Below are 27522 nucleotides of genomic sequence, written 5' to 3'. Positions count from 1 at the left end.
GAAGCCCTACCTGCAGAGAAACAAAGCCCTACCTGCAGAGAAATTAAGCCCTACCTGCAGAGAAACAAAGCCAAGCCTTACCTGCAGAGAAACGAAGCTCTACCTGCAGAGAAACGAAGCCAAGCCCTACCTGCAGAGAAACTAAGCCCTACCTGCAGAGAAACAAAGCCCTACCTGCAGAGAAACAAAGCCAAGCCCTACCTGCAGAGAAACAAAGCCAAGCCCTACCTGCAGAGAAACAAAGCCCTACCTGCAGAGAAACAAAGCCAAGCCCTACCTGCAGAAAAACAAAGCCCTACCTGAAGAGAAACAAAGCCCTACCTGCAGAGAAACAAAGCCATGCCCTACCTGCAGAGAAATGAAGCCCTACCTGCAGAGAAACAAAGCTCTACCTGCAGAGAAACAAAGCCAAGCCCTACCTGCAGAGAAATGAAGCCCTACCTGCAGAGAAACGAAGCCAAGCCCTACCTGCAGAGAAACGCAGCCCTACCTGCAGAGACTGTTAATGCTGTAAGCCCTACCTGCAGAGAAACAAAGCCCTACCTGCAGAGAAACAAATCCAAGCCCTACCTGCAGAGAAACAAAGCCAAGCCCTACCTGCAGAGAAACGAAGCCAAGCCCTACCTGCAGAGAAACAAAGCCAAGCCCTACCTGCAGAGAAACGAAGCCCTACCTGCAGAGAAACGGCCAAGCCCTACCTGCAGAGAAATGAAGTCAAGCCCTACCTGCAGAGAAACGAATGCCCTACCTGCAGAGAAACGAAGCCCTAGCTGCAGAGAAACAAAGCCCTACCTGCAGAGAAATTAAGCCCTACCTGCAGAGAAACAAAGCCAAGCCCTACCTGCAGAGAAACGAAGCCCTACCTGCAGAGAAACGAAGCCAAGCCCTACCTGCAGAGAAATGAAGCCAAGCCCTACCTGCAGAGAAACGAAGCCAAGCCCTACCTGCAGAGAAACGAAGCCCTACCTGCAGAGAAACAAAGCCCTACCTGCAGAGAAACAAAGCCCTACCTGCAGAGAAACGAAGCCAAGCCCTACCTGCAGAGAAACGAAGCCAAGCCCTACCTGCAGAGAAACGCAGCCCTACCTGCAGAGAAACTAAGCCAAGCCCTACCTGCAGAGAAACAAAGCCCTACCTGCAGAGAAACAAAGCCAAGCCCTACCTGCAGAGAATGTTGAATGTTAAGCCCTACCTGCAGAGGCTGTTAAGCCAAGCCCTACCTGCAGAGAAGCCAAGCCCTACCTGCAGAGAAACGAGTGTCAAGCCCTACCTGCAGAGAAACGAATCCCTACCTGCAGAGAAACAAAGCCCTACCTGCAGAGAAACAAAGTCATGTTAAGCCCTACCTGCAGAGAAACAAAGCCAAGCCCTACCTGTTAGAGAAACGCAGCCCTACCTGCAGAGAACAAGCCCTACCTGCAGAGAAACAAGCCAAGCCCTACCTGCTGAGAGAAACAAAGCCAAGCCCTACCTGCAGAGAATAACATGGCCCTACCTGCAGAATGTTGAAGCCCTACCTGCAGAGAAACAAAGCCCTACCTGCAGAGAAACAAAGCCAAGCCCTACCTGCAGAAAAACAAAGCCCTACCTGAAGAGAAACAAAGCCCTACCTGCAGAGAAACAAAGCCATGCCCTACCTGCAGAGAAATGAAGCCCTACCTGCAGAGAAACAAAGCCCTACCTGCAGAGAAACAAAGCCAAGCCCTACCTGCAGAGAAATGAAGCCCTACCTGCAGAGAAACGAAGCCAAGCCCTACCTGCAGAGAAACGCAGCCCTACCTGCAGAGAAACTAAGCCAAGCCCTACCTGCAGAGAAACAAAGCCCTACCTGCAGAGAAACAAAGCCAAGCCCTACCTGCAGAGAAACGAAGCCAAGCCCTACCTGCAGAGAAACGAGTGTCATGTTAATGGGGCCCTACCTGCAGGAAGCCAAGCCCTACCTGAGAGAAACATGACTGTTATAGCCCTACCTGCAGAGAAACGAATCCCTACCTGCAGAGAAACAAAGCCCTACCTGCAGAGAAACAAAGCCAAGCCCTACCTGCAGAGAAACAAAGCCAAGCCCTACCTGCAGAGAAGTGTCATGTTAAGCCCTACCTGCAGAGAAACAAAGCCCTACCTGCAGAGAAACAAAGCCAAGCCCTACCTGCAGAGAAACAAAGCCAAGCCCTACCTGCAGAGAAACGAAGCCAAGCCCTACCTGCAGAGAAACGAAGCCCTACCTGCAGAGAAACAAAGCCCTACCTGCAGAGAAACAAAGCCAAGCCCTACCTGCAGAAAAACAAAGCCCTACCTGAAGAGAAACAAAGCCCTACCTGCAGAGAAACAAAGCCATGCCCTACCTGCAGAGAAATGAAGCCCTACCTGCAGAGAAACAAAGCTCTACCTGCAGAGAAACAAAGCCAAGCCCTACCTGCAGAGAAATGAAGCCCTACCTGCAGAGAAACGCAGCCCTACCTGCAGAGAAACTAAGCCAAGCCCTACCTGCAGAGAAACAAAGCCCTACCTGCAGAGAAACAAAGCCAAGCCCTACCTGCAGAGAAACGAAGCCAAGCCCTACCTGCAGAGAAACGAAGCCAAGCCCTACCTGCAGAGAAGCCAAGCCCTACCTGCAGAGAAACGAAGCCAAGCCCTACCTGCAGAGAAACGAATCCCTACCTGCAGAGAAACAAAGCCCTACCTGCAGAGAAACAAAGCCAAGCCCTACCTGCAGAGAAACAAAGCCAAGCCCTACCTGCAGAGAAACAAAGCCCTACCTGCAGAGAAACAAAGCCCTACCTGCAGAGAAACAAAGCCAAGCCCTACCTGCAGAGAAACGAAGCCAAGCCCTACCTGCAGAGAAACGAAGCCCTACCTGCAGAGAAACAAAGCCCTACCTGCAGAGAAACAAAGCCAAGCCCTACCTGCAGAAAAACAAAGCCCTACCTGAAGAGAAACAAAGCCCTACCTGCAGAGAAACAAAGCCATGCCCTACCTGCAGAGAAATGAAGCCCTACCTGCAGAGAAACAAAGCTCTACCTGCAGAGAAACAAAGCCAAGCCCTACCTGCAGAGAAACGAAGCCAATCCCTACCTGCAGAGAAACGAAGCCAATCCCTACCTGCATAGAAACAAAGCCCTACCTGCAGAGAAACAAAGCCAAGCCCTACCTGCAGAGAAACAAAGCCAAGCCCTACCTGCAGAAAAACAAAGCCCTACCTGCAGAGAAACAAAGCCCTACCTGCAGAGAAACAAAGCCAAGCCCTACCTGCAGAGAAATGAAGCCCTACCTGCAGAGAAACAAAGCTCTACCTGCAGAGAAACAAAGCCAAGCCCTACCTGCAGAGAAACAAAGCCAATCCCTACCTGCAGAGAAACGAAGCCCTACCTGCAGAGAAACAAAGCCCTACCTGCAGAGAAACAAAGCCAAGCCCTACCTGCAGAGAAACGAAGCCAAGCCCTACCTGCAGAGAAACGAAGCCCTACCTGCAGAAAAACAAAGCCCTACCTGCAGAGAAACAAAGCCAAGCCCTACCTGCAGAAAAACTAAGCCCTACCTGCAGAGAAACAAAGCCCTACCTGCAGAGAAACAAAGCCAAGCCCTACCTGCAGAGAAACGAAGCCCTACCTGCAGAGAAACAAAGCCCTACCTGCAGAGAAACGAAGCCCTACCTGCAGAGAAATAAAGCCCTACCTGCAGAGAAACATAGCCAAGCCCTACCTGCAGAGAAACAAAGCCAAGCCCTACCTGCAGAGAAACGAAGCCAAGCCCTATCTGCAGAGAAACGAAGCCCTACCTGCAGAGAAACAAAGCCCTACCTGCAGAGAAACAAAGCCAAGCCCTACCTGCAGAAAAACAAAGCCCTACCTGCAGAGAAACAAAGCCCTACCTGCAGAGAAACAAAGCCATGCCCTACCTGCAGAGAAATGAAGCCCTACCTGCAGAGAAACAAAGCTCTACCTGCAGAGAAACAAAGCCAAGCCCTACCTGCAGAGAAACGAAGCCAATCCCTACCTGCAGAGAAACGAAGCCCTACCTGCAGAGAAACAAAGCCCTACCTGCAGAGAAACAAAGCCCTACCTGCAGAGAAACAAAGCCATGCCCTACCTGCAGAGAAATGAAGCCCTACCTGCAGAGAAACAAAGCTCTACCTGCAGAGAAACAAAGCCAAGCCCTACCTGCAGAGAAACGAAGCCAATCCCTACCTGCAGAGAAACGAAGCCAATCCCTACCTGCAGAGAAACGAAGCCCTACCTGCATAGAAACAAAGCCCTACCTGCAGAGAAACAAAGCCAAGCCCTACCTGCAGAGAAACAAAGCCAAGCCCTACCTGCAGAAAAACAAAGCCCTACCTGCAGAGAAACAAAGCCCTACCTGCAGAGAAACAAAGCCAAGCCCTACCTGCAGAGAAATGAAGCCCTACCTGCAGAGAAACAAAGCTCTACCTGCAGAGAAACAAAGCCAAGCCCTACCTGCAGAGAAACAAAGCCAATCCCTACCTGCAGAGAAACGAAGCCCTACCTGCAGAGAAACAAAGCCCTACCTGCAGAGAAACAAAGCCAAGCCCTACCTGCAGAGAAACGAAGCCAAGCCCTACCTGCAGAGAAACGAAGCCCTACCTGCAGAAAAACAAAGCCCTACCTGCAGAGAAACAAAGCCAAGCCCTACCTGCAGAAAAACTAAGCCCTACCTGCAGAGAAACAAAGCCCTACCTGCAGAGAAACAAAGCCAAGCCCTACCTGCAGAGAAACGAAGCCCTACCTGCAGAGAAACAAAGCCCTACCTGCAGAGAAACGAAGCCCTACCTGCAGAGATACAAAGCCCTACCTGCAGAGAAACATAGCCAAGCCCTACCTGCAGAGAAACAAAGCCAAGCCCTACCTGCAGAGAAACGAAGCCAAGCCCTACCTGCAGAGAAACGAAGCCCTACCTGCAGAGAAACAAAGCCCTACCTGCAGAGAAACAAAGCCAAGCCCTACCTGCAGAAAAACAAAGCCCTACCTGCAGAGAAACAAAGCCCTACCTGCAGAGAAACAAAGCCATGCCCTACCTGCAGAGAAATGAAGCCCTACCTGCAGAGAAACAAAGCTCTACCTGCAGAGAAACACAGCCAAGCCCTACCTGCAGAGAAACGAAGCCAATCCCTACCTGCAGAGAAACGAAGCCCTACCTGCAGAGAAACAAAGCCCTACCTGCAGAGAAACAAAGCCCTACCTGCAGAGAAACAAAGCCAAGCCCTACCTGCAGAGAAACAAAGCCAAGCCCTACCTGCAGAGAAACGAAGCCCTACCTGCAGAGAAACAAAGCCCTACCTGCAGAGAAATTAAGCCCTACCTGCAGAGAAACAAAGCCAAGCCCTACCTGCAGAGAAACGAAGCCCTACCTGCAGAGAAACGAAGCCAAGCCCTACCTGCAGAGAAATGAAGCCAAGCCCTACCTGCAGAGAAACGAAGCCAAGCCCTACCTGCAGAGAAACGAAGCCCTACCTGCAGAGAAACAAAGCCCTACCTGCAGAGAAACAAAGCCAAGCCCTACCTGCAGAGAAACAAAGCCAAGCCCTACCTGCAGAGAAACGAAGCCCTACCTGCAGAGAAACAAAGCCCTACCTGCAGAGAAACAAAGCCAAGCCCTACCTGCAGAAAAACAAAGCCCTACCTGAAGAGAAACAAAGCCCTACCTGCAGAGAAACAAAGCCATGCCCTACCTGCAGAGAAATGAAGCCCTACCTGCAGAGAAACAAAGCTCTACCTGCAGAGAAACAAAGCCAAGCCCTACCTGCAGAGAAACAAAGCCCTACCTGCAGAGAAACGAAGCCAAGCCCTACCTGCAGAGAAACGCAGCCCTACCTGCAGAGAAACTAAGCCAAGCCCTACCTGCAGAGAAACAAAGCCCTACCTGCAGAGAAACAAAGCCAAGCCCTACCTGCAGAGAAACAAAGCCAAGCCCTACCTGCAGAGAAACGAAGCCAAGCCCTACCTGCAGAGAAACAAAGCCAAGCCCTACCTGCAGAGAAACGAAGCCCTACCTGCAGAGAAACGAAGCCAAGCCCTACCTGCAGAGAAATGAAGCCAAGCCCTACCTGCAGAGAAACGAAGCCAAGCCCTACCTGCAGAGAAACGAAGCCCTACCTGCAGAGAAACAAAGCCCTACCTGCAGAGAAATTAAGCCCTACCTGCAGAGAAACAAAGCCAAGCCCTACCTGCAGAGAAACGAAGCCCTACCTGCAGAGAAACGAAGCCAAGCCCTACCTGCAGAGAAATGAAGCCAAGCCCTACCTGCAGAGAAACGAAGCCAAGCCCTACCTGCAGAGAAACGAAGCCCTACCTGCAGAGAAACAAAGCCCTACCTGCAGAGAAACAAAGCCCTACCTGCAGAGAAACGAAGCCAAGCCCTACCTGCAGAGAAACGAAGCCAAGCCCTACCTGCAGAGAAACGCAGCCCTACCTGCAGAGAAACTAAGCCAAGCCCTACCTGCAGAGAAACAAAGCCCTACCTGCAGAGAAACAAAGCCAAGCCCTACCTGCAGAGAAACGAAGCCAAGCCCTACCTGCAGAGAAGCCAAGCCCTACCTGCAGAGAAACAATCCCTACCTGCAAGCCAAGCCCTACCTGCAGAGAAACGAATCCCTACCTGCAGAGAAACAAAGCCCTACCTGCAGAGAAACAAAGCCAAGCCCTACCTGCAGAGAAACAAAGCCAAGCCCTACCTGCAGAGAAACGAAGCCCTACCTGCAGAGAAACAAAGCCCTACCTGCAGAGAAACAAAGCCAAGCCCTACCTGCAGAGAAACAAGCCCTACCTGCAGAGAAAAGCCAAGCCCTACCTGCAGAGAAACAAAGCCCTACCTGCAGAGAAACAAAGCCCTACCTGCAGAGAAACAAAGCCAAGCCCTACCTGCAGAAAAACAAAGCCCTACCTGAAGAGAAACAAAGCCCTACCTGCAGAGAAACAAAGCCATGCCCTACCTGCAGAGAAATGAAGCCCTACCTGCAGAGAAACAAAGCCCTACCTGCAGAGAAACAAAGCCAAGCCCTACCTGCAGAGAAATGAAGCCCTACCTGCAGAGAAACCAAGCCCTACCTGCAGAGAAACAGCCCTACCTGCAGAGAAACAAAGCCCTACCTGCAGAGAAACAAAGCCCTACCTGCAGAGAAACAAAAAGCCCTACCTGCAGAGAAACGAAGCCAAGCCCTACCTGCAGAGAAGCCAAGCCCTACCTGCAGAGAAAGCCAAGCCCTACCTGCAGAGAAACGAATCCCTACCTGCAGAGAAACAAAGCCCTACCTGCAGAGAAACAAAGCCAAGCCCTACCTGCAGAGAAACCTGCAAAGCCAAGCCCTACCTGCAGAGAAACAAAGCCCTACCTGCAGAGAAACAAAGCCCTACCTGCAGAGAAACAAAGCCAAGCCCTACCTGCAGAGAAACGAAGCCCTACCTGCAGAGAAACAAAAGCCCTACCTGCAGAGAAACCAAGCCCTACCTGCAGAGAAAAACAAAGCCCTACCTGCAGAGAAACAAAGCCCTACCTGCAGAGAAACAAAGCCAAGCCCTACCTGCAGAGAAATGAAGCCCTACCTGAAGAGAAACAAAGCCCTACCTGCAGAGAAACAAAGCCAAGCCCTACCTGCAGAGAAATGAAGCCCTACCTGCAGAGAAACAAAGCCCTACCTGCAGAGAAACAAAGCCAGAGAAATGAAGCCCTACCTGCAGAGAAACAAAGCCCTACCTGCAGAGAAACAAAGCCAAGCCCTACCTGCAGAGAAACAAAGCCAAGCCCTACCTGCAGAGAAATGAAGCCCTACCTGCAGAGAAGCCAAGCCCTACCTGCAGAGAAACGAAGCCAAGCCCTACCTGCAGAGAAACGAAGCCCTACCTGCAGAGAAACAAAGCCCTACCTGCAGAGAAACAAAGCCAAGCCCTACCTGCAGAGAAACAAAGCCAAGCCCTACCTGCAGAGAAACAAAGCCCTACCTGCAGAGAAACAAAGCCCTACCTGCAGAGAAACAAAGCCCTACCTGCAGAGAAACAAAGCCCTACCTGCAGAGAAACGAAGCCAAGCCCTACCTGCAGAGAAACGAAGCCCTACCTGCAGAGAAACAAAGCCCTACCTGCAGAGAAACAAAGCCAAGCCCTACCTGCAGAAAAACAAAGCCCTACCTGAAGAGAAACAAAGCCCTACCTGCAGAGAAACAAAGCCATGCCCTACCTGCAGAGAAATGAAGCCCTACCTGCAGAGAAACAAAGCTCTACCTGCAGAGAAACAAAGCCAAGCCCTACCTGCAGAGAAACGAAGCCAATCCCTACCTGCAGAGAAACGAAGCCCTACCTGCAGAGAAACGAAGCCCTACCTGCATAGAAACAAAGCCCTACCTGCAGAGAAACAAAGCCAAGCCCTACCTGCAGAGAAACAAAGCCAAGCCCTACCTGCAGAAAAACAAAGCCCTACCTGCAGAGAAACAAAGCCCTACCTGCAGAGAAACAAAGCCAAGCCCTACCTGCAGAGAAATGAAGCCCTACCTGCAGAGAAACAAAGCTCTACCTGCAGAGAAACAAAGCCAAGCCCTACCTGCAGAGAAACAAAGCCAATCCCTACCTGCAGAGAAACGAAGCCCTACCTGCAGAGAAACAAAGCCCTACCTGCAGAGAAACAAAGCCAAGCCCTACCTGCAGAGAAACGAAGCCAAGCCCTACCTGCAGAGAAACGAAGCCCTACCTGCAGAAAAACAAAGCCCTACCTGCAGAGAAACAAAGCCAAGCCCTACCTGCAGAAAAACTAAGCCCTACCTGCAGAGAAACAAAGCCCTACCTGCAGAGAAACAAAGCCAAGCCCTACCTGCAGAGAAACGAAGCCCTACCTGCAGAGAAACAAAGCCCTACCTGCAGAGAAACGAAGCCCTACCTGCAGAGAAACAAAGCCCTACCTGCAGAGAAACATAGCCAAGCCCTACCTGCAGAGAAACAAAGCCAAGCCCTACCTGCAGAGAAACGAAGCCAAGCCCTACCTGCAGAGAAACGAAGCCCTACCTGCAGAGAAACAAAGCCCTACCTGCAGAGAAACAAAGCCAAGCCCTACCTGCAGAAAAACAAAGCCCTACCTGCAGAGAAACAAAGCCCTACCTGCAGAGAAACAAAGCCATGCCCTACCTGCAGAGAAATGAAGCCCTACCTGCAGAGAAACAAAGCTCTACCTGCAGAGAAACAAAGCCAAGCCCTACCTGCAGAGAAACGAAGCCAATCCCTACCTGCAGAGAAACGAAGCCCTACCTGCAGAGAAACAAAGCCCTACCTGCAGAGAAACAAAGCCCTACCTGCAGAGAAACAAAGCCAAGCCCTACCTGCAGAGAAACAAAGCCAAGCCCTACCTGCAGAAAACAAAGCCCTACCTGCAGAGAAACAAAGCTCTACCTGCAGAGAAACAAAGCCAAGCCCTACCTGCAGAGAAATGAAGCCCTACCTGCAGAGAAACAAAGCTCTACCTGCAGAGAAACAAAGCCAAGCCCTACCTGCAGAGAAACAAAGCCAATCCCTACCTGCAGAGAAACGAAGCCCTACCTGCAGAGAAACAAAGCCCTACCTGCAGAGAAACAAAGCCAAGCCCTACCTGCAGAGAAACAAAGCCAAGCCCTACCTGCAGAGAAACGAAGCCAAGCCCTACCTGCAGAGAAACGAAGCCCTACCTGCAGAAAAACAAAGCCCTACCTGCAGAGAAACAAAGCCAAGCCCTACCTGCAGAAAAACTAAGCCCTACCTGCAGAGAAACAAAGCCCTACCTGCAGAGAAACAAAGCCAAGCCCTACCTGCAGAGAAACGAAGCCCTACCTGCAGAGAAACAAAGCCCTACCTGCAGAGAAACAAAGCCAAGCCCTACCTGCAGAAAAACAAAGCCCTACCTGCAGAGAAACAAAGCCCTACCTGCAGAGAAACAAAGCCAAGCCCTACCTGCAGAAAAACAAAGCCAAGCCCTACCTGCAGAAAAACAAAGCCCTACCTGCAGAGAAACAAAGCCAAGCCCTACCTGCAGAGAAACGAAGCCCTACCTGCAGAGAAACAAAGCCCTACCTGCAGAGAAACAAAGCCAAGCCCTACCTGCAGAAAAACAAAGCCCTACCTGCAGAGAAACAAAGCCCTACCTGCAGAGAAACAAAGCCAAGCCCTACCTGCAGAAAAACAAAGCCAAGCCCTACCTGCAGAAAAACAAAGCCCTACCTGCAGAGAAACAAAGCCAAGCCCTACCTGCAGAGAAACAAAGCCAAGCCCTACCTGCAGAAAAACGAAGCCAAGCCCTACCTGCAGAAAAACAAAGCCAAGCCCTACCTGCAGAAAAACATAGCCAAGCCCTACCTGCAGAAAAACAAAGCCAAGCCCTACCTGCAGAGAAACGAAGCCAAGCCCTACCTGCAGAGAAACGAAGCCCTACCTGCAGAGAAACAAAGCCCTACCTGCAGAGAAACGAAGCCAAGCCCTACCTGCAGAGAAACGAAGCCCTACCTGCAGAGAAACAAAGCCCTACCTGCAGAGAAACGAAACAAAGCCCTACCTGCAGAGAAACAAAGCCAAGCCCTACCTGCAGAGAAACGAAGCCCTACCTGCAGAGAAACGAAGCCAAGCCCTACCTGCAGAGAAAAGCCCTTCCTACTCTGATGATGTTCTTCTGTGTTTCCTCTCCAGGTTCCGTGTGGGAGAGATCCATACGACAGATCGGCTTTGAGAGGTAAGAGATAAAGGAAAACATGTACAGTACATAGATAAGAGTTAATAAAGTGAATAATGTTATTATTATACACACTATTTCTGCTGTATATCTCATGTACATCATTTTTGACGTTAATAAAATATCAAACCTGAATAGAAATGTCACACATTAGAGGACAGCAGAACGTACCACAGATGAGAATATCTTGTGAAATATATCACTCACTATCTGTCTTAGAGATATACCTTTTTTTGGTGCGTATGGAACATTTCTGGGATCTTTTATTTCATCTCATGATAAATGGGACCAACACTTTATTTTTGTTCAGTATAATTAGTTAGGGCTCTGGTCAAAAGTAGTGCACTATGTAGGAAATAGGGTACAATTTGGGACACATGCTAGGTTTCTAAATGCTTCTGATGGTTCTGACCTGTCCTTCTCAACCTGCGGTTTCTGTTGATGTTAAACCTCATTATGTCTGTCAGTCTGTTGATGTTAAACCTCATTATGTCTGTCAGTCTGTTGATGTTAAACCTCATTATGTCTGTCAGTCTGTTGATGTTAAACCTCATTATGTCTGTCAGTCTGTTGATGTTAAACCTCATTATGTCTGTCAGTCATTTATCTACACTAATTGAAGTGGATTTAACAAGTGATATCTATAAGGGATCATAGTTTTCACCTGGATTCACCTGGTCAGTCTATGTTATGGAAAGCTCATGTTTTGTAGAGAAATTTGTCTGGCTGAATCTATGAACATAGAACTCAGTGGTTTCTCCATGAAGTGGCACGATCAGACAACGGAGGACTCAGGCTAGTCCAAAGAGGGAGGGGCCTTTTAATAAACAGCAACTGGTGCGTTGCTTCCAGTTTTAAGGAAAATCTCAAGATTTTGCTCACCTGATATAGAATACCTCATGCTAAGCTGCACACCTTTTTTTTAATCTATTAACCTGTTGCTTCTACTCGGAACGCTTGCGTCCCAACTAGAGCTCTGGAAATGCAAATGCGCTACGCTAAATGCTAATAGTATTAGTTAAAACTCAAAAGTTCATTAAAATACACATGCAGGGTATCGAATTAAAGCTACACTCGTTGTGAATCCAGGCAACAAGTCAGATTTTTAAAATGCTTTTCGGCGAAAGCATGAGAAGCTATTATCTGATAGCATGCAACACCCCAAAAGACCCACAGGGGACGTAAACAAAATAATTAGCATTTCGGCGTTACACAAACCGCACAATAAAATAGAAAACATTCATTACCTTTCACCATCTTCTTTGTTGGCACTCCTAGATGTCCCATAAACACTATTTGGGTCTTTATTTCGATTAAATCGGTCCATATAAAGCCTAGATATCGTTATATGTAGACTGTGTGATAAACGAAAAAAACATTGTTTCAAAACGTAACGTCATTTTTTAAAATTCAAAAAGTCGACGATAAACTTTCACAAAACACTTCGAAATACGTTTGTAATGCAACTTTAGGTATTAGTAAACGTTAATAAGCGATAAAATTCATCAGGAGGCGATGTAAAGATCATTAGCTGTCCGTCTGGAAAAATGAAAATATCCGGTCCTAGACCGGATTAGATACGGTGTCCTGTATGTGTTTGACCAAGAAAAAACTCGAAGGGAAATGACAAGACTCTAGACACCCTGTGGAAGCTGTAGGTACTGCAACCTCAGTCAATTAATTGTGGTTCACGTTTATCAATGGGTTCAAGTAGCGCATGGATATATTTTCCCCATTTTCAGTGATCAGTTTTTCCTGTGCTTTTCGATGTAAATGCCGTTCTGGTAAAGCCACAGCAGTGATTTAACCAGTTTTTTAAACGTCTGAGTGTTTTCTATCCACACAGACTAAGCACATGCATATACTATATTCCTGGCATGAGTAGCAGGGCGCTGAAATGTTGCGCGATTTTTAACAGAATGTTCAAAAAAGTAGAGGGTCGACTGAAGAGGTTAAGAGAGTTCTCATCCGTAATTATCGAGGCTTTCTTCATTTCTCCACAGGCCAACACCACTGTGGCACTCAACAAACTGTATTGAGCCATAAACAAAACAGGAAAGCGCACACCCAGAGGCAGCGTTTATGGTGGACGGAGACTTTAACGAGGGGAGACTTAAAAACCATCCTACCTCATTTCTACCAACATGTATCCTGCGCCACTAGGGGGTGCTAAACTCCAGACCACTTTTATTCTACACACAGAAATGCATAACAGGCCCTCCCCCTGGCAAATCTGACCACGACTCTATCCTCCTGCTTCCTATTTACAAACAAAAGCTAAAACAGGAAGTACCAGTGACACGCTCAATACAGAAGTGGTCAGATGAAGCAGACACGAGGCTACACGACTGCTTTGCTAGTACAGACTGGGATATGTTCTGCTATTCATCCAATAGAATTGTGGAGTTTACCACATCAATAAGTGCATCGACGACATCATCCACACAGTGACTGTACCACACAGTGACTATAATGTATCCAAACATAAAACCATGGGTTACAGGAAATATCAGTGCTGGCTAGAGTCACCGCTTACAAGGAACGGGAAAAACGGACGCGCTACAACCTCCAACTAGACATCAAACAGGAATAATGAGAATATAGGAGGAAGGTAGAATCTTGTTTTCATCAGCTACAATGCTCATTGTATGTGGCAGGGCTTACAGACGATAATGGACTACATAGGGAAACCCAGCCGTGAGATGCCCAATGACGCAGCCTTCCAAACGAGCTAAATTTATTTATTATTTTTTTATTTTTTTATTTCACCTTTATTTAACCAGGTAGGCTAGTTGAGAACAAGTTCTCATTTGCAACTGCGACCTGGCCAAGATAAAGCATAGCAGTGTGAACAGACAACACAGAGTTACACATGGAGTAAGCAATTAACAAGTCAATAACACAGTAGAAAAAAAATGGGCAGTCTATATACAATGTGTGCAAAAGGCATGAGGAGGTAGGCGAATAATACAATTTTGCAGATTAACACTGGGGTGATAAATGATCAGATGGTCATGTACAGGTAGAGATATTGGTGTGCAAAAGAGCAGAAAGGTAAATAAATAAATAAAATAAAAAAAACAGTATAAAAACAGTATGGGGATGAGGTAGGTGAAAATGGGTGGGCTATTTACCAATAGACTATGTACAGCTGCAGCGATCGGTTAGCTGCTCGGATAGCTGATGTTTGAAGTTGGTGAGGAGATAAAAGTCTCCAGCTTCAGCGATTTTTGCAGTTCATTCCAGTCACAGGCAGCAGAGTACTGGAACGAAGGCGGCCAAATGAGGTGTTGGCTTTAGGGATGATCAGTGAGATACACCTGCTGGAGCGTGTGCTACGGATGGGTGTTGCCATCGTGACCAGTGAACTGAGATAAGGCGGAGCTTTACCTAGCATGGACTTGTAGATGACCTGGAGCCAGTGGGTCTGGCGACGAATATGTAGCGAGGGGCCAGCCGACTAGAGCATACAAGTCGCAGTGGTGGGTGGTATAAGGTGCTTTGGTGACAAAACGGATGGCACTATGATAGACTGCATCCAGTTTGCTGAGTAGAGTGTTGGAAGCCATTTTGTAGATGACATCGCCGAAATCGAGGATCGGTAGGATAGTCAGTTTTACTAGGGTAAGCTTGGCGGCGTGAGTGAAGGAGGCTTTGTTGCGGAATAGAAAGCCGACTCTTGATTTGATTTTCGATTGGAGATGTTTGATGTGAGTCTGGAAGGAGAGTTTGCAGTCTAGCCAGACACCTAGGTACTTATAGATGTCCACATATTCAAGGTCGGAACCATCCAGGGTGGTGATGCTAGTCGGGCATGCGGGTGCAGGCAGCGATCGGTTGAAAAGCATGCATTTGGTTTTACTCGCGTTTAAGAGCAGTTGGAGGCCACGGAAGGAGTGCTGTATGGCATTGAAGCTCGTTTGGAGGTTAGATAGCACAGTGTCCAATGACGGGCCGAAAGTATATAGAATGGTGTCGTCTGCGTAGAGGTGGATCAGGGAATCGCCCGCAGCAAGAGCAACATCATTGATATATACAGAGAAAAGAGTCGGCCCGAGAATTGAACCCTGTGGCACCCCCATAGAGACTGCCAGAGGACCGGACAGCATGCCCTCCGATTTGACACACTGAACTCTGTCGGCAAAGTAATTGGTGAACCAGGCAAGGCAGTCATCCGAGAAACCGAGGCTATTGAGTCTGCCGATAAGAATATGGTGATTGACAGAGTCGAAAGCCTTGGCGAGGTCGATGAAGGACGGCTGCACAGTACTGTCTTTTATCGATGGCGGTTATGATATCGTTTAGTACCTTGAGCGTGGCTGAGGTGCACCCGTGACCGGCTCGGAAACCAGATTGCACAGCGGAGAAGGTACGGTGGGATTCGAGATGGTCAGTGACCTGTTTGTTGACTTGGCTTTCGAAGACCTTAGATAGGCAGGGCAGGATGGATATAGGTCTATAGCAGTTTGGGTCCAGGGTGTCTCCCCTTTGAAGAGGGGGATGACTGCGGCAGCTTTCCAATCCTTGGGGATCTCAGACGATATGAAAGAGAGGTTGAACAGGCTGGTAATAGGGGTTGCGACAATGGCGGCAGATAGTTTCAGAAATAGAGGGTCCAGATTGTCAAGCCCAGCTGATTTGTACGGGTCTAGGTTTTGCAGCTCTTTCAGAACATCTGCTATCTGGATTTGGGTAAAGGAGAACCTGGAGAGGCTTGGGGAGGAGCTGCGGGGCGGAGCTGTTGGCCGAGGTTGGAGTAGCCAGGCGGAAGGCATGGCCAGCCGTTGAGAAGTGCTTATTGAAGCTTTCGATAATCGTGGATTTATCGGTGGAGACCGTGTTACCTAGCCTCAGTGCAGTGGGCAGCTGGGAGGAGGTACTCTTGTTCTCCATGGACTTCACAGTGTCCCAGAACTTTTTGGAGTTGGAGCTACAGGATGCAAACTTCTGCCTGAAGAAGCTGGCCTTAGCTTTCCTGACTGACTGCGTGTATTGGTTCCTGACTTCCCTGAACAGTTTCATATCACGGGGCTATTCGATGCTATTGCAGTCCGCCACAGGATGTTTTTGTGCTGGTCGAGGGCAGTCAGGTCTGGAGTGAACCAAGGGCTGTATCTGTTCTTGGTTCTGCATTTTTGAACGGAGCATGCTTATCTAAAATGGTGAGGAAGTTACTTTTAAAGAATGACCAGGCATCCTCAACTGACGGGATGAGGTCAATGTCCTTCCAGGATACCCGGGCCAGGTCGATTAGAAAGGCCTGCTCACAGAAGTGTTTTAGGGAGCGTTTGACAGTGATGAGGGTGGTCGTTTGACTGCGGCTCCGTGGCGGATACAGGCAATGAGGCAGTGATCGCTGAGATCCTGGTTGAAGACAGCGGAGGTGTATTTGGAGGGCCAGTTGGTCAGGATGACGTCTATGAGGGTGCCCTTGTTTACAGAGTTAGGGTTGTACCTGGTGGGTTCCTTGATGATTTGAGTGAGATTGAGGGCATCTAGCTTACATTGTAGGACTGCCGGGGTGTTAAGCATATCCCAGTTTAGGTCACCTAACAGAACAAACTCTGAAGCTAGATGGGGGCGATCAATTCACAAATGGTGTCCAGGGCACAGCTGGGAGCTGAGGGTGGCCGGTAGCAGGCGGCAACAGTGAGAGACTTATTTCTGGAGAGGGTAATTTTCAAAATTAGTAGTTCGAACTGTTTGGGTATGGACCTGGAAAGTATGACATTACTTTGCAGGCTATCTCTGCAGTAGACTGCAACTCCGCCCCCTTTGGTAGTTCTATCTTGACGGAAGATGTTATAGTTGGGTATGGAAATCTCTGAATTTTGGTGGCCTTCCTGAGCCAGGATTCAGACACGGCAAGGACATCAGGGTTAGCAGAGTGTGCTAAAGCAGTGAGTAAAACAAACTTAGGGAGGAGGCTTCTGATGTTGACATGCATAAAACCAAGGCTTTTTCGATCACAGAAGTCAACAAATGAGGGTACCTGGGGACATGCAGGGCCTGGGTTTACCTCCACATCACCCGCGGAACAGAGAAGGAGTAGTATGAGGGTGCGGCTAAAGGCTATCAAAACTGGTCGCCTAGAGCGTTGGGGGCAGAGGATAAGAGGAGCAGGTTTCTGGGCATGGTAGAATATATTCAGGGCATAATGCACAGACAGGGGTATGGTGGGGTGCGGGTACAGCGGAGGTAAGCCCAGGCACTGGGTGATGATGAGACAGGTTGTATCTCTGGACATGCTGGTTGTAATGGGTGAGGTCACCGCATGTGTGGGAGGTGGGACAAAGGAGGTAACAGGGGTATGCAGAGTGGGTCTAGGGGCTCCATTGTGAACTAAAACAATTATAACTAACCTGAACAACAGTATACAAGGCATATTGACATCTGAGAGAGACATACAGCGAGGCATACAGTAATCACAGGTGTTGAATTTGGAAAGCTAGCTAAAAACAGTAGGCGAGGCTAATCCGCTAGCACAACAAACAGCAGGTAAAATGGCGTTGACTAGGCAACGGGGCCGACAGGTAAGACAAACAAGCAGAAAGGAGTACCGTGATTAATGGACAGTCCAGCGTGCGTCAGCTATGTAGCCAAGAGATCAGTGTCCAGGGGGCAGCGATGGATGGGCAGGGGGGCTGGCGAGTGTTATCCAGGTTTTTTTATTTTTTTTATTTATTTTTTTATTTTTTATTTATTTATTTTTTTATAACTAACAATGACTAACTAGCTTGTAGCTAGTTAGCTGGTTAGCGTCTGGAGGTTCTTGAGTGTGTCATAAAAATAAAAATAAGAGTAAAAGTAATAGCGATTCCGTATCACATTTGGGTGAGGCAGGTTTCCGGAAGGTATAAACAAATTAAAAATCAAAAAGAGATAGAAAGTAAATGGGGTCAGAGAGTGATTGGGACGCGCGGTGGTACAGACGGTTAGCAGGCCTGTGCTAACAAGCTAACAGTTCGTAGGCCCGAGCTAGACAAGGTAGCAGTTAGCGGACCGGAGCTTGACAAGCTAGCCGTTAGCAGGCCGAATTAGCAAGCAGGGAGATAGCGAGGGCTAGAGAGTTAACCTTTGGGGGACGTCGCGATGGGGTGAGTCTGTTTATTTATTCCTCTTCATGCGGTGAGCTGGAGATACAGCGATTCAGAAAGCTCGCGGGCCTTGGCCAGCAGATGGATCTTTGGCGATGTCGCAGCGGAAAAGCCTGTTGAAACCCCTCGGACGATTATGTCGGCGGACCAGTCGTGATGGATCGGCGGGGCTCCGTGTCGGCAGTAGAGGGTCAGTAGAGGGTCCAGGCCAATTGGCAAATTAGGTATTTTTGGACCTCTTCGGGTAGTCGGGAGATGGGCTTAGCTCGAGGCTAGCTCCAGGCTAACTGGTGCTTGCTCTGGGACAGAGACGTTAGCCAGGAGTAGCCACTCGGATTGCAGCTAGCTATTTACGATGATCCGGTATAAAGCTTCAGAGCTTGCGGTAGGAATCCGGAGATGTGGTAGAGAAAAAGCAGTCTGATATGCTTTGGGTAGATGTCGCGCTGGTGTCCTAGTTAGCGTTGAAGACCGCTAGCAGTGGCTAGCTAGTAGCTAGTTAGCGGCTAGCTTCTGATGAGGGTTCCGATTCTAAAGCATAGAAAAAGCAGATCCGTACCACATTGGGTGATGCGGGTTGCAGGAGAGTATATTCAGCCTGTGGTTGGGAAGTGAGATTAAATGCCTTTTATACTTGCGTAAAGGAAAACAACACCAAGTCTTGCATGAAAGCCCCTGTTGTTCTGGATGACTGTGAGATCTCGCTCTCTATGACCGATGTGAGTAAACAGCAAGGCCTTCGGGCCAGATAGAATACTAGGGCACGTTCTCAAAGCATTCACAGACCAGCTGGCAAGTGACTTCACTGACGTTTTCGATCTCTCTTTGTCTGTAATCCCAACATCTTTCAAGCTGACCACCACTGTCCCTGTCCCCAAGAACTCCAAGGTAACCTGCCTAAATGCCTATTGCTTTGTAGCACACATCTGTAAGTATGAAGTGCTTTGGAAGGCTGATCATGACACACATCAACACCATCATCCCAGATGCCCTAGATCCACTCCTATTCGCATGCTGCCTCAACAGATCCACATATGACTCCGGTTCAGACTACGGATCAGTGTTCAACACCATAGTGCCCTCCAAGCTCATCACCAAGCTCGGGACCCTGGGAATGAACACCTCCCGCTGCAATTGGATCCTGGACTTCCTGATGGGCCGGCCCAAGGTGGTGAGGGTAGGCAATAACACCCCCGTCATGCTGACCCTCAACACGGGGGCCTCCCAGAGGTGTGTGCTTAGTCCCCTCCTGTACTCCCTGTTCATCCATGACTGAGTGGCGATGCACAACTCCAACACAACCATCAAGTTTGCTGATGACACGACAGTAGTAGGCCAGATCACAGACAGCGATGAGACAACCTACAGGGATTAGGTCAGAGACTTTGCAGTGTGGTGCCATGACAACAACCTCTCCCTCAATGTTGGTAAAGCCAAAGCGCTGATTGTGGACTACAGGAGAAAGAGGGGAGAGCCTGCCTCCATCCACATCGACGGGGTTGTAGTGGAGCGGGTTGAGAGCTTCAGGTTCCTTGGTGTCCACATCACTAAGAACTTAACGTGGTCCACATGCCCCCGCATAGTAATGAAGAGGGCATGACAGCGCCTCGTCCCCCTCAGGAGGCTGAAAAGATTTGGCATGGGCCAATCAGATCCTCAAAAGGTTCTACATCTGCACCATCGAGAGCATATTGACAGGCTGATTGTAGTGTAACAACGGTAAGTCTAATCTGTTTCTGTCTGTCTCTCTGTGTCCAGTGTGATAGGTGCAGATGCAGGGAACGGTATCCGTGTGTTTCTCCCTGACGTAGGGATGTTTCTAACTGGTCTGGGCTGCTGGCTGTTGTGTCACAATCTGGTCCAAAACAGACCACCAGAGGACGTGGTTTACGACTTCGAACCGGAGGAAGGGGTGAGTGGAGGGACACACACACACACGTCAGTTCTTCCATTTATTAAACTGAAGTTGAACTCTAATGAAAACATTTATTACAATACAACCTTATATTTTTCTGTTAAAAAATCAGTTGATTTCCTTTGATTAACATGAATTTATCATCACAACAATTACTTCACAAATGTTATGAATTGGTTATGAAATACCTGAAGGCTTTAATGGTTTTATTAAACCTTATCAAATCAAATGTTATTGGTCACATACAACATGGTTAGCAGATGTTAATGCGAGTGTAGCGAAATGCTTGTGCTTCTAGTTCCCGAAGGTGCAGTAATATCTAACAAGTAATCTATGCTACGAGGCGGTAGTCATTTAGTTTAGTTTTCTTTGCCTTCTTGGGTACAGGAACAATGCTAGCCATCTTGAAGCATGTTGGGGGACAGCACTGAGACAACTGGGATAGGGAGAGATTGAATATGTCCGTAATCACTCCAGTCCATGTGATCAAAACAATCTTGAATCGTGGCTTCTGATTGGTCAGACCAGCGTTGAATGGTTCTAGTCACTGGTACATCCTGTTTGAGTTTCTGCCTATATGCTGGTAGGAGCAAGATGGCGTCGTGGTCAGATTTGCCGAAGGAAAGGCGGGGGAGGGCTTTGTATGCATCACGGAAGTTAGTAGCAGTGTATTACCCCTGCGCGTAGTGCAATCAATATGCTGATAGATTTTTAGGTAGCCTTGTTCTCAAATTTGCTTTGTTAAAATCCCCAGCTACAATAAATGTAGCCTCAGGATGTATGGCTTCAAGTTTACATAGAGTTCAGTGAAGTTCCTTGAGGGCCGTCTTGGTGTCTGCTTGAGGGGGAATGTACACAGCTGTGACGATAACTGAGGAGAATTCTCTTGGGAGGTAAAATGGCCGGCATTTAATTGTAAGGAATTTCAGATCAGGTGAGCAGAAGGACTTGAGTTCCTGTATGCTGTTATGATTACTCCATGAGTCGTTAATCATGAAGCATACACCCCCGCCCTTCCTCTTCCCAGAGAGGTGTTTATCTCTGTCGGCGCGATGCATAGAGAAGCCTGGTGGCTGAATCAATTCCGACAACATATCCCGAAGGAGCCATGTTTCCGTGAAACAGAGAATGTTACAATCTCTGATGTCTCTCTGGAAGGCAACCCTATCTCGATTTTCATCAACCTTGTTGTCAAGAAACTGGACATTGGCTAGTAGTATATTCGGGAACGGTGGGCTCCGTCTCCGGAGCCTGACCCTTCTGCGGCGCTGTAGTTTTGGGTCGCCTTCTGGGATCCGATCCGTTGTCCTCTCCAAACAGAGGTTTCGCTTCGGGAAAGTCGTATTCCTGGTCATAATGTTGGTAAGCTGACGTCGCTCTTATATCTAATAGTTCTTCCCAGCTGTGTGTAATAAGACTTAAGATTTCCTGGGGCAACAATGTAAGAAATAATACATAAAAAAACAAAATACTGCAAAGTTTCCTAAGATCTCGAATTGAGGCGACCATCTTGCTACGTAAAACGTAATGAAATAAAAGTTGATATCCACCATGTATAATTAGCAACCTAGTTCAGAGTTCAGTTAAATAAGAACATTTGAATGTTTCCTGAATCTTAATGTGAACATTACTATGTATCTGAAGTGTTATTCCTTGGAAAAGTTTGTCTGGTTCATCATACTCTCTCTCTCTCTCTCTCTCTCTCTTTCTCTCTCTCTGTCTCTCCTCTCTCTCTCTCCCACTGGTCTCTCTCTCTCTCTCTCTCTCTCTCTCTCTGTCTCTCTCTCTCCCTCCCTCTATAACTATGTCTCTCTCTCTCTCTCTCTCTCCTCTCTCTCTCTCTCTCTCTCTCTCTCTCTCTATAACTATGTCTCTCTCTCTCTCCCTCCCTCTATAACTATGTCTCTCTCTCTCTCTCTCTCTCTCTCTCCCTCTCTCTCTCTCTCTCCAGGCCTCCATGCTTCTATTTAAAAAAAAATCTTTCTCATCAATAGCGACCCAGCTTCAAACTCTCTCATAAACACTGACAACATAATTTGTTGGAAGGCTGCCCCCTGGCATAAAGCCCCTTCCCTGGTATCTACCCACCTCTCTTTATTGCTCTGATATAATTAAAACCTCACTCAGATGGCACTGTAGAATAGACTCTAGACCAGATTTGTTCCTCGGACTGCCAGATGGTGAAGTGTGATTCATCTTTCCGGAGAACGCGTTTCCACTGCTCCAGAGTCCAAGAGCTTTACACAACTCACAACAGTCAACGCTTGGCATTGCGCCTGGTGATCTTAGGCTTTTGTGTGGCTGCTCGGCCATGGAAAACCATTTCATGAAGCTCCCGATGAACAGTGCTACGAGCTTCAGCACTCGGCGACCCCATTCTGTGAACTTGCTACCACTTTGTGGCTGAGCCATTATTACTCCTAGACATTTCCACTTCCCAATAACAGCACTTACAGTTGACCGGGGCAGCTCTAGTAGAGCAGAAATTTGACAAACTGACTTGTTGGAAAGGAGGCATCCTATGACGGTGCCACGTTGGAAGTCACTGAGCTCTTCAGCAAGGCCATTCTACTGCCAGTGTTTGTCTATGGAGATTGCATGGCTGTGTGTTTGATTGTATACATCTGTCAGTAATGGGTGTGACTAAAATAGCTGAATCCACTCATTTGAAAGGGTGTCCACATCATTTTCGTCAACATCCGCTGAATTCCAGAGCGCCAAATTCAAATTAAATTACTAAAAATATTAAATTTTCATGAAATCACAAGTGCAATATACCAAAATACAGCTTAGCTTGTTGTTAATCTGTCAGATTTCAAAAAAAGCTTTACAGCGAAAGCAAACCAAGCTCTCTCAGCAGACAAACCATTACAAACAGCTAGCAGCAAAGTAGATTGGTCGCAAAAACTATCAAGCGCTATGATGAAACTGTCTCTCATGAGGACCGCCACAGGAAAGGAAGACCCAGAGTTACCTCTGCTGCAGAGGATAAGTTCATAAGAGTTATCAACCTCATAAATTGCAGCCCAAATAAATGCTTCACAGAGTTCAAGAAACAGACACATCTTAACATCAACTGTTCAGAGGAGACGGTGTGAATCAGGCCTTCATGGTAAAATTGCTGTAAAGAAACCATGACTAAAGAACACCAATAATAAGAAGAGACTTGGTTTGACCAAGAAACACGAGCAATGGAAATTAGACGGGTGGAAATCTGTCCATTGGTCTGATGAGTCCAAATTTGAGATTTTTGGTTCCAACCGCTGTGTCTTTGTGAAACGCAGATTAGGTGAACGAATGATCTCCGCATGTGTGGTTCCCACTGTGAAGCATGGAGGAGGAGGTGTGATGGTGCTTTGCTGGTGACACTGTCAGTGATTTATTTAGAATTCAAGCCACACAACTAGCATGGCTACCACAGCATTTTCCAGCAATACACCATCCCATCTAGTTTGGGCTTAGAGGGACTATCATTTGTTTTTCAACAGGACAATGACCCAACACACCACTAGGCTGTGTAAGGGCTATTTGACCAAGAAGGAGAGTAATGGAATGCATCAGATGACCTGGCCTCCACAATCACCAGACCTCAACCCAATTGAGATGGTTTTGGATGAGTTGAACCTCAGAGTGAAGGAAAAGCAGCCAACAAGTGCTCAGCATATGTGGGAACTCCTTCAAGACTGTTGGAAAAGCATTCCAGGTTAAGCTGGTTGAGAGAATTCCAAGAGTGGGCAAAGCTGCCATCAAGGCAAAGAGTATCTACTTTGAAGAATCTATAAGCAATAAAAAATAAAGAGAGTCACTCTATATATAAATTCCCAGTAATTTTTTGGGTAAATCACCAAAGTTTCGGTATCAATGCGACTTCTTCAGGTGAAATATATTCTAAAATATATTTTGATTTGTTTAACACTTTTTGGGTTACTACATGATTCCATATGTGCTATTTCGTAGTTTTGAAGTCTTCAGTATTATTCTACATAGACACGTATGTAGAAAAACCCTTGAATGAGTAGTTATATCCAACATTGTGACTGGTACTGTATGTAGTGTATGTGATCGTGTACAAATAATAATAATAATACATAATAATTTATTGAATTTATATTGCGCTTTTGTACCAACTGAGTTACTCAAAGTGCTTTACATAGTAGGGGGGAAATCATCACCACCATCATTATGTAGCACCCTCATCTCAGTGATGCAAACAGACCATTTTTGTGCCAGAACGCTCATCACCCATCAGCTACCAGGTGACGCTGATGATTAGGTGACCGTGATGGAATGTGGCCATGACACATGCCGAACCCCCCCCCCCCCCCCCCACCTAGTCTTACAATAAGCGCCATGTGATTTTGAATGCCATCAGAGAGTCAGGACACCCGGGCGACCCCCCCCGCCCTAGTCTTGCAATAAGCACCATGGGATTTTGAATGCCCTCAGAGAGTCAGGACACCCAGGCGACCCCCCTGCCCTAGTCTTGCAATAAGCACCATGGGATTTTGAATGCCCTCAGAGAGTTAGGACACCGGGTGACCCCCCCGCCCTAGTCTTACAATAAGGATCATGGGATTTTGAATGCCCTCAGAGAGTCAGGACACCCGTTTTAACTTCCCATCCAAAAGACGACACCCTACACAGGCCAGTGTCCTCAAATGTCGTGTTTCAGAACCATTCAGCCATGTTTCAGAACCATCCAGTCGTGTTTCAGAACCATTCAGTCGTGTTTCAGAACCATTCAGTCGTGTTTCAGAACCATTCAGTCGTGTTTCAGAACCATTCAGACATGTTTCAGAACCATTCAGTCGTGTTTCAGAACCATTCAGTCATGTTTCAGAACCATTTAGTCGTGTTTCAGAACCATTCAGTCATGTTTCAGAACCATTCAGGCGTGGTTCAGAACCATTCAGTCGTGTTTCAGAACCATTCAGTCATGTTTCAGAACCATTCAGGCGTGGTTCAGAACCATTCAGTCGTGTTTCAGAACCATTCAGTCATGTTTCAGAACCATTCAGGCGTGTTTCAGAACCATTTATTCGTGGTTCAGAACCATTCAGTCATGTTTCAGAACCATTCAGGCATATTTCAGAACCATTCAGGCATGTTTCAGAACCATGGATAGCTCTAGCGACAAACTCAATGTGCCACACACTAAGGGGTTAAATGTTATTTATAATGAGGGTTACATAGAGAAAATCAGACCTCTCTGAAAGGAAAATGTATAGCCCTCCCTTCAGCAAAATATATTTAACCTAAACCCTCCGAGAACACAAGTGACCCTCCCCTATACACACAATAATAATTAAAACATAAAACGGATAGTAGGGAACATGTCTACCGTTTCCTCTCACTTCTTGGGCAGACCAGAGCCTTAGATATGAAGTTTTAGAAACGGTTCTTCGTCCTGTCAGCGTTACATGGCAACGCAGGCATTTTGATAGAGCACAGGGCTGCTGGGGGCCAGAAGGTTGCGGGTTCACAGACCACCGTGGACAAGGGGTGGAAATATCTCCTTCATCGTAAAAGCATTGCATGAATCTATCATGCTATATCTCCTTCATAGTAAATGTATTCCATTAATCTATCATCCTATATCTCCTTCATAGTAAAAGTATTCCATGAATCTATCATCCTATATCTCCTTCATAGTAAAAGCATTGCATGAATCTATCAAATATTTTATACAATTCTACGTCATTTCAATATTTTTTTTATACCACACAAATTACAGAAATGACAGGCTAAGAATTGACAAAGAGATGGGCCTGTGTTCATCTCGTCATATTTTTCCAATGCCAAATCAGTGTGTCTTGTTAAATCGGAGACTTAATCAGGAAGCTGAGTATTTTCAAAAGTTAGTCCTACAGAGTAGGGCCTACCTTTCCACCCCAGACAGAGTAGACCTACCTTTCCACCCCAGACAGAGTAGACCTACCTTTCCACCCCAGACAGAGTAGGACCTACCTTTCCACCCCAGACAGAGTAGGCCTACCTTTCCACCCCAGACAGAGTAGGACCTACCTTTCCACCCCAGACAGAGTAGGACCTACCTTTCCACCCCAGACAGAGTAGGACCTACCTTTCCACCCCAGACAGAGTAGACCTACCTTTCCACCCCAGACAGAGTAGGACCTACCTTTCCACCCCAGGCAGAGTAGACCTACCTTTCCACCCCAGACAGAGTAGGACCTACCTTTCCACCCCAGACAGAGTAGGACCTACCTTTCCACCCCAGACAGAGTAGGCCCTACCTTTCCACCCCAGACAGAGTAGGGTCTACCTTTCCACCCCAGACAGAGTAGACCTACATTTCCACCCCAGACAGAGTAGGGTCTACCTTTCCACCCCAGACAGAGTAGGACCTACCTTTCCACCCCAGGCAGAGTAGACCTACCTTTCCACCCCAGACAGAGTAGGACCTACCTTTCCACCCCAGACAGAGTAGGACCTACCTTTCCACCCCAGGCAGAGTAGACCTACCGTTCCACCCCAGACAGAGTAGGGCCTACCTTTCCACCCCAGACAGAGTAGACCTACCTTTCCACCCCAGACAGAGTAGGCCTACCTTTCCACCCCAGACAGAGTAGGTCTACCTTTCCACCCCAGACAGAGTAGGTCTACCTTTCCACCCCAGACAGAGTAGGTCTACCTTTCCACCCCAGACAGAGTAGGTTTACCTTTCCACCCCAGACAGTGCAGGTCTACCTTTCCACCCCAGACAGAGTAGACCTACCTTTCCACCCCAGACAGAGTAGGTCTACCTTTCCACCCCAGACAGAGTAGGACCTACCTTTCCACCCCAGACAGAGTAGGACCTACCTTTCCACCCCAGACAGAGTAGGGTCTACCTTTCCACCCCAGACAGAGTAGGCCTACCTTTCCACCCCAGACAGAGTAGGTCTACACTTCCACCCCAGACAGAGTAGACCTACCTTTCCACCCCAGACAGAGTAGGGTCTACCTTTCCACCCCAGACAGAGTAGACCTACCTTTTCACCCCAGACAGAGTAGGGCCTACCTTTCCACCCCAGACAGAGTAGGACCTACCTTTCCACCCTAGACAGAGCAGGTCTACCTTTCCACCCCAGACAGAGTAGACCTACCTTTCCACCCCAGACAGAGTAGGTCTACCTTTCCATCCCAGACAGAGGTTTGGCCACCTCTAACTAGTAGTTATTCATGAGTAGGTTTGGCCACCTCTAACTAGTAGTTATTCATGAGGAAGTTTGGCCACCTCTAACTAGTAGTTCTCCATGAGGAGGTTTGGCTACCTCTAACTAGTAGTTCTCCATGAGGAGGTTTGGCCACCTCTAACTAGTAGTTCTCCATGAGGGGGTTTGGCCTCCTCTAACTAGTAGTTGTTCATGAGGAGGTTTGGCCACCTCTAACTAGTAGTTATTCATGAGTAGGTTTGGCCACATCTAACTAGTAGTTATTCATGAGGAAGTTTGGCCACCTCTAACTAGTAGTTGTCCATGAGGAGGTTTGGCCACCTCTAACTAGTAGTTATTCATGAGTAGGTTTGGCCACCTCTAACTAGTAGTTATTCATGAGGAAGTTTGGCCACCTCTAACTAGTAGTTCTCCATGAGGAGGTTTGGCCACCTCTAACTAGTAGTTCTCCATGAGGAGGTTTGGCCACCTCTAACTAGTAGTTATTCATGAGGAGGTTTGGCCACCTCTAACTAGTAGTTCTCCATGTGGGGGTTTGGCCTCCTCTAACTAGTAGTTATTCATGAGTAGGTTTCGCCACCTCTAACTAGTAGTTATTCATGAGGAAGTTTGGCCACCTCTAACTAGTAGTTATTCATGAGTAGGT

The 27522-nt window shown here is 47.7% G+C and overlaps 1 protein-coding gene across 1 annotated transcript in view; it reads left to right on the top strand.

The window, feature by feature from the left end:
• Positions 1–27522, top strand: part of LOC135563129 (piezo-type mechanosensitive ion channel component 2-like) — a 396954-nt gene that overhangs the window by 130505 nt on the left and 238927 nt on the right. The window contains 2 exon segments of the mRNA XM_065006107.1: positions 10647–10689; positions 19545–19698. Coding sequence (XP_064862179.1) covers positions 10647–10689; positions 19545–19698 — 197 coding nt within the window.

This window comes from Oncorhynchus nerka, linkage group LG20 (genome assembly GCF_034236695.1).
Source record: "Oncorhynchus nerka isolate Pitt River linkage group LG20, Oner_Uvic_2.0, whole genome shotgun sequence".
NCBI classification, from domain to species: Eukaryota; Metazoa; Chordata; class Actinopteri; order Salmoniformes; family Salmonidae; genus Oncorhynchus; species Oncorhynchus nerka.
Note: the sequence above shows the minus strand (reverse complement) of the source record. Positions and strands in the feature narration are given on the sequence as shown.